Source organism: Carica papaya, chromosome 6, assembly GCF_054855325.1.
Source record: "Carica papaya isolate Zhongbai chromosome 6, ASM5485532v1, whole genome shotgun sequence".
Lineage (NCBI taxonomy): Eukaryota > Viridiplantae > Streptophyta > Magnoliopsida > Brassicales > Caricaceae > Carica > Carica papaya.
In genome coordinates this window covers 1,970,605-1,984,290 of record NC_142314.1, presented here as the reverse complement: position 1 = coordinate 1,984,290, position 13,686 = coordinate 1,970,605, and the positions used below count along the sequence as shown (strand labels likewise).

The 13,686-nt window shown below is 31.3% G+C and overlaps 3 protein-coding genes across 4 annotated transcripts; 2 read left to right on the top strand and 1 right to left on the bottom strand.

Annotated features, from left to right (window-relative positions):
- The first annotated feature begins 1,942 nt into the window (after positions 1-1,942).
- Positions 1,943-4,895, top strand: MGT4 (magnesium transporter 4). The gene is made up of 6 exons (XM_022036683.2): positions 1,943-2,436; positions 3,122-3,358; positions 3,439-3,567; positions 3,705-3,862; positions 3,958-4,192; positions 4,398-4,895. The coding sequence occupies exons 1-6, from the start codon at positions 2,008-2,010 to the stop codon at positions 4,683-4,685; spliced, it is 1,476 nt and encodes a 491-aa protein (XP_021892375.2). The 5' UTR covers positions 1,943-2,007; the 3' UTR covers positions 4,686-4,895.
- Positions 4,896-5,099: 204 nt separating this feature from the next.
- On the top strand, positions 5,100-8,606 carry LOC110810484 (photosystem I reaction center subunit N). 2 transcript variants are annotated; one of them, XM_088222777.1, is made up of 4 exons: positions 5,100-5,381; positions 5,512-5,558; positions 5,649-5,751; positions 8,055-8,606. In XM_088222777.1, the coding sequence occupies exons 1-4, from the start codon at positions 5,177-5,179 to the stop codon at positions 8,093-8,095; spliced, it is 396 nt and encodes a 131-aa protein (XP_088078903.1). In that variant the 5' UTR covers positions 5,100-5,176; the 3' UTR covers positions 8,096-8,606. The 2 variants fall into 2 exon arrangements, with proteins under 2 accessions (XP_088078903.1, XP_021892376.2); XM_022036684.2 differs by lacking the exon at positions 8,055-8,606 and having other exon boundaries at positions 5,106-5,381; positions 5,649-5,982.
- Positions 8,607-10,280: 1,674 nt separating this feature from the next.
- On the bottom strand, positions 10,281-11,715 carry LOC110810486 (protein SOB FIVE-LIKE 5). Its single transcript, XM_022036687.2, has 4 exons — positions 10,991-11,715; positions 10,792-10,875; positions 10,619-10,683; positions 10,281-10,512 (listed from the first exon to the last, which is right to left on the bottom strand). Exons 1-4 carry the CDS (start codon positions 11,471-11,473, stop codon positions 10,503-10,505), a joined length of 642 nt encoding a protein of 213 aa, XP_021892379.2. The 5' UTR covers positions 11,474-11,715; the 3' UTR covers positions 10,281-10,502.
- Positions 11,716-13,686: the final 1,971 nt, after the last annotated feature.

Here is a 13,686-nt window from a genome sequence, read left to right as displayed (position 1 = left end):
TCTTAATAACCAAGAAGTGAAAAGACTTAGTGAATTAGTCGATAATTACCCAAATGATATCATGTCCTAAGCATGCCGTAGGCAATCATATTACGAAATCTATTGTGATATGTTCTTATTTCCACTTCGGGATCGATAATGGCTGAAGTAACCCGTCTGAGCGTTGATGCTCTACCTTAACCTATTGGTATACTAGACACTTGAAAACAAAGTCAGCTACCTCTCTCTTCATCCCACTCTACCAAAACTAGGTTGCATACTTTGATATATTTTTGTACTTTTGGGATGTATGATAAACTTGAACCTGTGAGCCTCTGTCATGATGTCCTTTTTCAGTTTACGATCATTTGAAACACATATTCTGTCTTGAAACCTGAGTAATTCATCAGCCGAGACTCAAAATTCTGGATGTACTCCCTATTCTGCATTTTTCTTGAGGGCGCCTGGCCACACGGCACACTTCGGTTCATTGAGGCTGTTAATTGGGTGATCCTACGTGGTCGAACTTTTTTATTTATACTTTAACCCTCTATTTTCAATTTTTCTTTCAAATGTTCACCTATTCTTTTCAAAATTATTTTCAATTTCGTCTCTAATTCATTTTTTCTCAAAAATTTAATAAAATTAAAATAAAATAAAAATTTTAATTATTTATATATATATTTCATAATCTATAAAATTATTCTAGACCAATTTTTAGAACCGGGTGTTACAATTATCTTTAGAGATAATTAGAGATTAGTTATATATATAATTACTGTTAATTAAAATTTTGAAGAAAAATATAAGAAGTTTTTTAATTATTATTTTTCATTCTTTAAATTTAATAAATACTTATTCTCACATTAAGTAATAATCAAATCTTTAACCCTTAATTTTATGAAAATTAAAAAATATCCTCTGATTTAAAATTCAAATATTGCGAAATAATTTTAGATGATCTCTAACGATCGTAACCAAGTATTGTCAAATAATTTTACATAATTTCTAACGATTGTAACTAAGTCTTAAAATATTATCTGACCTAAAATTCAAGTGTCATCAAATAATTTTAAATAATCTCTATTCCTCGTAACCAAGTCTTGAAATACCCTTTGATTTAAAATTCAAATATCGTAAAACACTTTTACATAATTTTTATTGATCGTAACCGAGTCTTGAAATACCTTCTGACTTGAAATTTAAGTATCATCAAATAATTTTAAATAATTTTTTAACGATCATAACCAAGTCTTATCAATTTTTTTTACTTATTAATTTTTTTTTTTTTATCATTTTAAATTTATGGTTTGAATAATTGGATAATGATTAATTCCGCACGTAATTGATAATAAGCATGAGGGTAACCTTGTAATGGTTGTACCAACTACTCATTCATAGTTTATATATCTATCATGTTCATACCAACTACTCATTCACAATTGATATACATATATATATATATATATATTATGTTCTATGCATAAAATATAATATTAGAATAACTTTTTAAATTTTTTATAAAATAATATAGATACAATTTCAAATGAACAAAATTTATATAGAAGTAAAAAGTGTTACTTTGTTTTTATGAAAAATTTGGATGATGAAAGATGTGATAAAAACTATATATAATACATAATTGCATAGTTTATGATAAAGTAAAATACATATAAATCTAGAAAATAAAATTTAAAATATATTTCAGGAGAAAGACTGAATATATTTTATAGTTTTTATTTCCAAAATTTATATATTATTTATATATATTTTTTTCATGAAACTATATAAAAATTGCATATTTGTGTCATAGTAAAAATAAATAAATAAGGAAATTTTTTAATAAAAAAATAACGAAAATTCTCCAATGGCACGATTATTGCCTTTTAATATAATATTACAATAATAATATGATAATAATAATAATAATAATAAATAAAATAATAATAATCATCATCATCATCGTCGAAGCCAACTCCAGGCGTCCACCAGCAACTGCTGTCGGATACAGACACAGTCGTCCATGAGATGAGATCTCACCCTTTGTCCAAACCGGGTAATTCCCAACCCGAAGAGGACCCGGAAACTTCCCGGCCCACCGTCAACCCCGCAGCCACCTCTGTCGTCGCTGGACTCCGCAAGAAGGGTATCGGAGTAAGGCCATGGCTCCTGCTCAACTCGGCTGGCCAGGCACAAGTCTTAGAAGCTGGAAAGCACGCCATCATGCGCCGCACGGGCCTGCCCGCCCGCGATCTTCGAATCCTCGACCCGCTCCTCTCCTACCCCTCGACTGTTCTAGGCCGAGAGAGAGCGATTGTCATCAACTTGGAGCACATAAAGGCTATTATCACTGCCCAGGAGGTGCTCCTGCTGAACTCCCGGGACCCATCTGTTACGCCCTTTGTTGAGGAGTTGCAGAGACGACTCATGTGCCATTATCACGCAACTAAAGCTCAGGTTTTTGGCCGGATATTTCTTCAAATGATTATTTTTTTACTTTAAATTTCTCGAAGGTTATGGATTTTTCGGAATTGGATATCGTCTGTTGGCAATGATTGTTTGTTTTTTGAAGTAACCAGTTCATGATTCGCATTTGTTTGCTACTTTTCTTCGTTGGGTTTTATAAAGTTAACATCTTTATCTGTCATTTTAGGGAGATTAGGAGAATTGGATGATGAGCAAGTAAAAAGAAAGAAAAGGAAAATTGGGCTCTTGTATATTTGTGCGGCTGTTGACCAAGTAGAAGAAGTGTCTACTGGTTGACGTTTGAGATGATAAATGAACCCTAGTGAAAGTCTTACTGCTTGCTTTCAGTGTCCTTTTATTAACCAGAATGGGTTGAATTTTGCTCTGATCTGAAAGTATGACCCAGTCAATTCCAGTATAATTTTTCAACTTAGCCCTCTAATTTTGGTTTTCAATCCAACATTTTTTTTAAAAAGAAAAAAAAAAAAAAAAGAGTCCACATAGAAGTAAAACGGTAATTAAGTTTGATTGTAGCCATTTAATTTTGACTCACTAGAATTGCTCGGTTTGTTTCTTCAATCTGAAACTTTGTTGTCTCTCTTAATCTTCCCCAATTTTGCTTTTGGGTTTTGATTAATTATTCTTTACAAGCTTTCTTCTTGTTACTTCTGCGTAGGAGGGAAATGGGGATGATTCAAACTGGGCAAATTTGTATGATATGGGGGAACAGCAATCAAGGATTGGTAGTCAACATTTTTCAGGACCCATTTCACAATTTCGAGAGGGAGGCGAAGAAAGTAAAGCACATGGGAAACAAGGTCTTGAGAATCGAGACGGATCAAAGGTTCTTCCCTTCGAGTTTGTTGCATTGGAGGCCTGCCTTGAAGCTGCTTGTACTTGCTTAGAAAATGAGGTAAAATTTCTTCTTCTGCTTAATCTACTGGAATTGCAAATTATTTTACCTTTACATACATATTCTTTATTTTCCTTCAGGCAAAGACATTGGAGCTAGAGGCTCATCCAGCCTTGGATAAGCTGACTTCAAAAATCAGTACTTTAAATTTGGAACGTGTTCGTCAAATCAAAAGCCGGCTGGTGGCAATAACTGGACGTGTTCAGAAGGTTTAGTAGATTTAAGCTTTTGAACTGTGAAAATTTTTAGTCACTCGACATGAAATAATATTATGATCTTATGGTCTTGTGATTGTAAATTTGGAAGTTTAAAAGATATATCCTCCCGATCTTCTTGTTCTGTCTAGGTAAGGGATGAATTAGAACATTTGCTGGATGATGATGAAGATATGGCGGAGATGTATCTAACCGAGAAATTGGTTCAACTTGAAAATTCTTCTACCTCGTCTATGAATGAAAGTGATGAAATGGATGAGGAAATTCTTCAGTCAGATACGGATTACAGGCAACTCATATTCTCACCATCACTTCGATGAGGAGACTATTGTCCTTGCTTTACCATACGAAGCATGCCTAAATGTTTGCACTCGATTGTTTCAGGGATCCAACTGAAATCTCACTGGAAGCTAATCGGGTCTCTAGTGCTTATGAAAATGATCCACAGAGCACCAACAACCCAAATGATCATCTGTTCACACTGAGCAGGGGTAGTCGCGGGACTCGTACTAGTACTACCCGAAGTGCTATAAGCAAGCATTTTGATGTTGAGGAACTAGAGATGCTCTTAGAGGCCTACTTTGTGCAAATTGATGGTACATTGAACAAACTATCCACGGTAGGTACTTCAATATGAGCTGTCCTTTTACTATCTTATTTTCGTTGGAAAAAAATTCAGTGCTTTGATTTTCGAGGAGGAGCTAACATGCTTGTATTAACCAAGTTTAGTCTTGGAGTTAACCAAGTCTCGTGTATTATTATAAAATTTTGGAAATGGTATTGACATAAACACTGTTTTTGGTTGGTGTTTATATTTCTTGAAGCTGAGGGAGTACGTTGATGACACGGAAGATTACATCAACATAATGCTGGATGACAAGCAGAATCATCTTTTACAAATGGGAGTCATGTTAACAACAGCAACGCTGGTGGTGAGCGCATTTATTGTTGTTGTTGGTCTTTTTGGTATGAACATCCATATCGAGCTGTTTGATGCGGAGAAAACCAGTGTAGACACGTTTCTATGGACCATTCTTGGTGGTACTACTGGCACCGTCTTTCTATATGTGGCTGCAATTGCCTGGTGTAAGCACAAGAACTTGCTCGAGTAATTCGAGAAAGAATGTGTTATACTGCTAAAATAATCGAAGAAGCCAGTAAATTGACTGGCCTGCTCTGTAATCTTTGTAGAGAGAATGATCCATGGAGATCTACTACCAAAACAAGTTCTGTAACAAAACCTTGTTTTCCGATGTTACTGAAAATTGGGTAGTCTTGTTTGGTGATTACCTTCAAGTTATACAATTGATTATATTTTCTTATCGGACCCGACATCTTTTCCTTTTACTGGAAGTTCACTGTTTAAGAATCTTGACGACTTGTTCTTGGGCAAATATAAAATTCAAAAGAGAAAAAGGACTAGAATGCAAATTCTGCAAGCCTAGGTGAATGAGGACTGATATGTAATTACAACAGAAACAGACAAGACTAGCTCTGTCGTCTTTGTATTTTTCTGAGAGGAGATAAATGGATATAATCAGATAATGTTATTATTATTAGCATCAAGAAAACGAAAAACGAAGAAGAAGAAGAAGAAGAAATTATGAGTTCCATAGGAGCCGGGCAAAGTGTAATAGTGGCATTAACTGTTACAGTACTGAACAAATATTCTTGCTTGAATATTCACACACCGAAATCAACAAGAACAAGAAAAAACCCTACTGAGATTGGAAGGAGGAGAGGACTGGTTTTATCCACTCTGGTTGCTGCCACCCAAGTCAGTGACTCAAGAACTGAGCTTCTGAACAGTAATTTCTTTACTTTTTCTTTTCTTTACAAATTATATGCTTATTTTCTATGTTTCTTTGATACCCATAATGGATTTTTTTTTCCCAATCTTTGATGAAACTAGTGATTAAATTTGAATTATGTTATCAGAGTATCTGAAGAAATCTGAGGAAAATAAGGCCAAGAATGACAAAGAGGTACATGTGGAATTTTTCTTTTTATTTTAGAAAAAACTTAGTTTATTTTGTCGTAAAATAAGTATTTTTTTACGTACTGAAAAATTGCAGAGACTGGATAGCTATTACAAGAGAAATTACAAGGATTACTTTGACTTTGTGGAAGGATCATTGAGAAGTAAGGAGGAGAAGCAGCTTTCTGAGGCAGAAAAGGGTATTCTTGATTGGCTTCAAAAAAATAAATAATTAATTTAATTTCTAATTAATCTAATTCTTAATAGCTAATTGTATAATTAAGCAATTAAATCAGTCTTTGGAATTTAGAAAATTAATTAATTTGCTTAGAAATACTTAATTGAAATTTGCCATGTTTTTTTATATTATTTTTATTTTTTTTGTAAATATATAACATTATATAATATGTATATATATATATATTGGGCTCTATTGAGATGGTACTTCAATTGGGCCCATGAGTAATGGGCCTAATTGTCTTCACCCATTAGATTATATTTTGAATAAATTGATTTTGTGTTGGAAAATTTATTTATTATTTTTTAAAAAATATTCAATATTTATTTCCTATATATATTTCAATCTAAATTAAAATTTTATTTTAAGTTTCATGAAAATTAGTGAAATTTAAAAATATTATTTCAATTTCACTAGCAATTTATAGAATGTTAATTTTTATCATTTGGGAAAAAGAATTGTGTGATTTCTAGTTAAATTTAAAAAAAAAAATTGTTTCAAGTGTGACTTTAGTCTTTATATTTATTATCAAATATATATATATACATATATATATATATACATGTACATAATTACATATGCTAAAAGTTGCTTTTTGAAATATCATCATGTTTAATTTTCAACCCAAAAAAAAAAAATTCATTGTTAAACAAAATTTGAGATGTTAAACATATGATATATATATATATATATATATATATTTGTGTAGAATCTTATATTGGTATATATTGTAGACCCACTTGGCTATTTTTCTCCAACAAATAATGATTGTGTAATGGGTGTGTTCCCAAAAACAGAAACAAAGATTGGTGAGGTTATTAGGGAGATGAGAGATCTTTTGGTGCTAAATGGGGAGGCAAATGTATAAATATACATACATACATACATACATGCATGCATACATACATTCATACATAAATACATATATGTTGGTTTGATATGTGATCACTTCAATGAGAATTTATATATTTCTTCATAATATAAATCATGTCATGTTTTTGGATGGGACATGGTCATTGGTGTTTTACTCCTCATGTTTATTATGGTCTTTTCTCTTATATAATATAATATATATATATATATATATTTTTTGATCTTTTAAGGATGAATAACAAATTATAATCAAGTTTACTCTCTCATTACAATGTGATCCAATCAAATATGAGATGACCCAAGTGCTAGCTAGATATTTAAATATTTAAATTTAGTACATTTTTGCATGAACAAAAATTTTATAAACATTTTAATAAATTTTACGTTTTATTTAAAAATTATGAATTTAAATATAATTAAAAACGTGAAATTCATCGATTTGTAATAAAATAACGATGATTTACCCGTAATGCACTATTCGATATACTAATATATTATTTTATTAGTGTATTTATGAGACTATATGATTAAATTTATTTTTAAAAAATAAATTATGATGTATTCAGATAAAAAATTATTTTATAACAAATAACATGCTGAATTTCACTACGTGTATATATGTATGTATATGTTGTATATATGTAAAGTAGGAATATTTTGTAATTGCTTAAGTGTGATGAATACGATCAAACCCTTAATTTATGGAAGATACATTTCTTAAACACACCGAGTTAAGTGTATACATACATATATATATATAATGTATATATATCACATTTACTCAGTGCCTGCAAATTTCCTGCCATCTCTCCTTGCTTCTCTTTAATAAAAATATAAATAAATACACACTGCCTTCTTGCTTTTAATTGTGCCTTCCGCAACCACATTAAACTCTGCAGAGACCTGAATATATATATATGTATCTGTCTGTGTATGTATGTATGTATGTATATGTATATATACATACATCTCTATATGCTTGGTCTTTGTGATGTTCGCGGAATCATGCACGGTCAATTTAGAACAAAATATTAATAGGGTTGCTTTATGACCTTTCTTTTCGTAAAATGGCAGCCAAATGGTTGTATTTTCAAAGAAAGAATGTGCTTACTGGCTAGTATAGACATATAATATATATATATATATATATATATAGATATATAATATATATGTATTGTATGATTAATTATCATTTGAGTTCGGTAGGTTAGGTTTTGATTCCATGCTTAAAGCAGTAACTAATTAAGGATTTTGTCTTGCTCTGTTATTTATATATTAGTGCTATAATTTTATGATGAAGTGTGCATTAATCTAGATATATATATATATATATATGTATGTATGTATGTAATTAATTAACTAATACATATGTATTTATTTATTTATTTATAGTGAAAACGGTGAGTATTGAATTAAGGTTGGCAGCTGACTGATTTAAAGCACATGCAGCTTCAAAAGGCAGAGACGATAAGGGGGGAGAAAAAAAAAGAGAAAAAAAAAGGAAAGTAAAGAAATATTGTCAAGCAAAACGGGAACAGGGTATAGGTAAAACGGCAGCAGAAATCAAATAAGAAAACAAAAGAAGCTGCTCCCAGTTTCTCCCTCTGCAAGTGACAAAGGGATTGAAGGTTTTGTTTTTAGGCAGTGGTTGAAACAACACTCTACGTTTTCCCCCATACTTCCATCCTTATCCACTCCCAAACCCATTTCATCTACGTACACATATACATACATACATATATATATATACATACACACGCACTGATTTGTGTTTAGCTTTTCTTTATATATATATATATATATGGAAATAGAGAATGTGGGTACTGGGTTGAGGTCTTAGCTTTGACATCCTAAATTCCCAAGTCCAATCTTTTAAAATCTTTCTTCAGTTCAACAGTTTCAATGAAGAACAAGTTATATATTAATTTAATGTTATGTTATATAGTATTGGAGAGCAGCACTTTAATAATATATATTGAAAAGATCAAAGGGAGCTGAGGAAGAAAGACATATAATTGTGTATGACATCAACTTCAACGACAGCTTCAAAGCAGACAGGGTCGAAGAGATCATCAATATATATATACATATATATATGTGGGTATGATTTAAAAATTGAAAAAACAAATAAAAGAAGAAAGATCCAAAATGAGATAAAGAGAAAATTTATAGGGTATTAAAAAAATAAGAGCATGTTCCATTGGGTCAGGAAGATGAGAGGCAGGATCTGGAGTAGGCTTAAAAAAAAAGGGTAATGGAGAATGCATATGAAATATTCCAACATTGTTTTTTTTTTTTGTCATTTTTCCTTCCCTCATCCATCATCTCATTTGCCCATTACACCCACCCATTTCATCTATTCAATTCCATCATCTTAATTTGTCTCATTTCCATCTTCATGCCCATATCAACCCATATACATATACATATACATATACATACACACACACACACACACACGCTATAATTCATTTCAATGTGAGTAATTTTACATATACTTTATTATTTTTGTATTCAAATGAGAAAAAACGAAGGTCAAGATCCATCTTGACCTAAATGTAATTAATGAATGAAACATAACATTTCTAAAAGGAAATCATACTTATTGATTATTAAAATAAATATTGTCATAAAATATAGTAATTAGTGTATACCTAATTGACACTTTTAGTCCCACCAAGTTTATATACATATATATATTGATCAATATGTAACATTTTTTTTATCAATTCAAACTTTTAATATATTATTGATCAAACCCAATGATTCAGAATATGCTTATTATCAAAATCAGAAACCTTGATCGACCCTAATATATACATAAATATGTATATACATACATTGTGTATTGAGTATGTCCATTCACTTGAATCTGGGTTTCACTTGCATGACAGCCTTGTCTGCACACGCCACATATCAGACATGTAGGCCTTGTCGTTATCCATCTCACTGCTTCTATGCATCTCAAGTCACTTTACTTACAGATAATTTGAGAGAATATATATATATATATGTGTGTGTGTGTGTATCCACACATATATTATATATGTTTGCAGTTTAGATTTGGGGAATTACAGCAAATCCCTGTTCACATCATCAAAATCTGATTTTGATTTACAGGATACATACTTACATACATACATACATACGTACGTACATACATATATATCCCCAGTCAATTTTGTCCACTAGTCTTACGTGGATTCCCATGCATAGTCCATTTTGTCCTGTCTCCTGGAGATTTGAGTACAACCCTTTGGCTCTTATTACAATTAATTATCAAGGATATTTTGAATTTCTAATAATTAATATTCAATAATCAAAATTTTTGTTGTGGGTATTTTTTTAAAATATATAAATTTTTAATTTATTCATCTGGGTATTTTATTTTATGGCCATCAAAGAATTAAATTGATATAAAGAGAGAGCATGGGGCTCCATTGAAAAACACATAATTGCACAGAGCTAATTTATGCTCTTGCAGTCTGCCCAAAAGAGAGTCAGCCCCAATTGTACCCACTATTCATTGACAAGAGAGTCTCTGTGCATGTTTGTGTATATATGTGTATTTATATATATATATATATTTGTGTGTGTGTGTGTGTGTGTATGTATATATAGTTCGAAACCAAGAAATTTTATTTCCAACTTTAGCTCCCAGGTTGTTTCCCAGTGCATTGACAGATAAAGTTAAATTACAATAACCAAAAAAATAAAAAAAAAGATCTCCTTTGAGATCCATATTTTTTCCTTTTTCTTTTTTGACAACAACCTTACACCAAGTCATCAACAAGTTGCAGTAGCAGAGTAAGAGCTTGGAGAGATTAATCTTCTTCTCCCTTAAAACCACCTGTAAATTTTACATATATGTATATGTATATGTAAAATAAGTGTGAGTATAGCCAAAGACAAAAAACAAAAGCTAAGAAAGACTAAAAGCAATATTGGTACTTAACTGGTTATTTGGAAGTTGAGGAGACTGGAAGAAGCCAAAATGGTCTTGGAATGTAGATCTTCGCTCCTGTCAAATTATTATATATATACATATTAGATCAAAATATGTAGAATCAGAAAATGCTAAATCTAGAAAGTTTTTTAATTTTTGAAGTATGACAGATAGGTAAAGTACCTGAAAGTGGGTTGCAGAGAATCCTTGTGAATAATCCAAGGCGCTTTCCAATGAAGCTTGATTGTTGGAGATGGAAACATTGTTCTGAAATTTTCATTGAAATCCCATACGAGTATAATGTAAAAAGAAAAATGTCAATCTTCAGACCAAGAAATTTGTATATTTATATTATATACGTATATATATATATATAACTCACATTGGAGAAGTTAACGAGAGGAGAACTGGCAGTGTCATCGAGAAAATTTCCCGGCGGTTCTTGATTCTCCTCCCGGCGGCGATGGCGGCATCGTTCTCTAATCAGCTGGCGTTTGCCATCGCCGGGAAATGAAGGGGAGTACTCTGCTTCACATACCTCATTATTAAAATAGCCATTGGCAAAGTACCTTCGATCTTGATTAATATCTTCTTGGAGATGTGGAGGGCCAGAGGATGCATCAGAGACCATAGACAAATCTTCTTCTTCCTCCTCTTCTTCTTCGTCTTTACCTCTTCTCTCTGTATAATCATCATCAAAGAAAGAACTTTTCTTTCCGTCTTTAATGGGTATTGAAGGTTGAGGATTTGCAGAAAGAAAAGAGTGTTCTAAGTAGAGAGTCCAACCAGACTCACACCCACTGCTGCATTCAGAGGAAGCCGCCAACCCATCATTCATTATTGACCCTCTTAAGTTTTTCCTCATAGAAATCTCAACTGGGGTTGTGATACATATATCTATATAAGTATACAAAGAAAGGGTTTTATCTGAAGTTTATGAAGAGTTAAGCTAGAAGTAAACCCAGAACGGCCATGTCTATATATATGTGTGTGTGTATAGGGAGATATGTAGATATATAGAGGAGGGTTTTGTCGTGAGGTGAGGGAGGGGAAAGTGCCAGTTGGGGAGATGTATGTAAATGAGTGAGAGAGAAAGAGAAGGGGAAAGCCACAACCTCTTCACATGCTGGACAGCGAGGCTTTCTGTACCCTTTTAACCCCAAAACCAGCTAAACTCCATTTTCCCCCCTTTCCCCACATTTACCCCTTCCCCCACTAATCCCTATCTTAATTTCCCCTCCTAATTACCCACTATTACCCTTAAATTTCTCTTTTTCGGGTAAAGGTAAAACTTAAAATGATGGAGTTGGTTGAAAACAAGAGTTGAATTCCTCAATATAAATTTCACACCGAGTATTTTTCTCTCTTTATCTTATGTTAACTTGATCAAGTTGCTGATCGTGCTGTAATTTTCGAACAGATAAATGAATAAATGTAAATTTTCACACAGTAAATATAAAACATTATGTCTACTTATTATATATTCATCTTATCATCGTGTATAATCATTCGAAACAGATATTTTAAATAAATAAATTAAGTTTTAAACAAAAATAGTACAAGTAAAAATTCACAAACCGAGTCATTTATATACTCTCTATTTGAAGTTGCAAATATTAGATTTGTCAAGTAAGTACAATTTCATCAATGGTGTATAAAATTAGTTGGCCTCTTGTTTATTGGTGGTGCAATGATCAATTTTTTGTGGTCCTCTATAAGATGATTATAGGAGAAGGTAAGCTTGATTTGAGAGTAAATTCAATTGTTTTAGAAGCGTGCATATTATTGTTCGGAATACTATATATATTTTATTTTTAATTTAATAAATTTAATTCTAAACCCTCTTTTTTAAAAAAAAAATAAAATTATAAAACATTCCACAAACTTTCAAATTAGCATAATGATAATTTTTGTACTCGATTTAAATTATTATTTAAAAATTAAGAGACACTAGAACGATATCATCTCTGTGATAATTTATTTAATTTTAATATATTTTTAAATACAACGTAATATATATTTTTTTTATATTAACAAAAAATAAAATTGAAAATTTTAATTTAAATAAAAATATAATACACGAGTAACATTAGGATTAAAATTTCTTTTTTAATTGATTAATTATACAAATTATTTGTCACCTTCACGGTTTGTCTTCATTTGGTTTTTAGTCAATAATATCACACACTCCATGGTCTACCATATTACAACAACGGGTCCATTTAGCTTAATAATTATTCTATTTTACCAATATTATATATGTAGGGTTTCTTCGATTATATATAAATTCTTGTATTAAATTAATTTTAATTTTTTTAAATACTATTAATATACATTACATGTATGTATGTATATGTGTGTGTATGTATATGTGTTAGGGAAAGTAAAAATCAAAAGATTTTATTTGTTAGTTGAATTTAATTAATGAATTAAGAAAAGGAAGATTGGTAGGATCCGGTTCGCGGATAGTTGTTGGCGAGAAATGCAACCAGAACACACAATGAGATGGACAGAGGTGGGATTATTGAGGGCAAAGGACATTTGGTAGTTGACTGGTTTTTATGATTTCACATGGCATGCATCAACATTTTACTCATCTCTCTTTCCCAAGGACATATATATACATATATATATATATATATATCACCACTCACATACACATATGTGTATATACATAAATTCCCCATATACCCAATACATACCCATGTATATCACATGGCATGCATCAACATTTTATCCCTCTCTCTTTCCCAAGGACATATATATATATATATATATATATATATATATATCACCACACACATACACGTTTATGTATATACATGTATACCCATATACCCAAATAGATATCTATGTATGTACATACACATGGCGTGCATCAACATTTTACCCATCTCTCTTTCCCTTCCCAAGGATATATATGTATATATATCACCACACACATACACGTATATGTATATACATGTATACCCATATACCCAAATACATATCTATGTATACACATACACATGGCATGCATCAACATTTTACCCCTCCCTCTTCCCCAAGGATATATATATATATATATATATATATATG

Excerpts from the sequence above, each read along its gene's own strand:
- MGT4 (XM_022036683.2), top strand. The coding sequence starts at position 2,008 with ATGAGATCTCACCCTTTGTCCAAACCGGGTAATTCCCAACCCGAAGAG. Across the intron at positions 3,863-3,957 it reads CAGTCAGATACGGATTACAG|GGATCCAACTGAAATCTCAC; the intron begins GCAACTCATATT and ends CGATTGTTTCAG. Across the intron at positions 4,193-4,397 it reads CATTGAACAAACTATCCACG|CTGAGGGAGTACGTTGATGA; the intron begins GTAGGTACTTCA and ends TATTTCTTGAAG.
- LOC110810484 (XM_088222777.1), top strand. The coding sequence starts at position 5,177 with ATGAGTTCCATAGGAGCCGGGCAAAGTGTAATAGTGGCATTAACTGTT. Across the intron at positions 5,382-5,511 it reads AAGAACTGAGCTTCTGAACA|AGTATCTGAAGAAATCTGAG; the intron begins GTAATTTCTTTA and ends TTATGTTATCAG. Across the intron at positions 5,752-8,054 it reads GCTTTCTGAGGCAGAAAAGG|TGAAAACGGTGAGTATTGAA; the intron begins GTATTCTTGATT and ends ATTTATTTATAG.
- LOC110810486 (XM_022036687.2), bottom strand. The coding sequence starts at position 11,473 with ATGAGGAAAAACTTAAGAGGGTCAATAATGAATGATGGGTTGGCGGCT. Across the intron at positions 10,876-10,990 it reads CTCTCGTTAACTTCTCCAAT|AACAATGTTTCCATCTCCAA; the intron begins GTGAGTTATATA and ends TGAAAATTTCAG. Across the intron at positions 10,684-10,791 it reads TCTCTGCAACCCACTTTCAG|GAGCGAAGATCTACATTCCA; the intron begins GTACTTTACCTA and ends ATAATTTGACAG.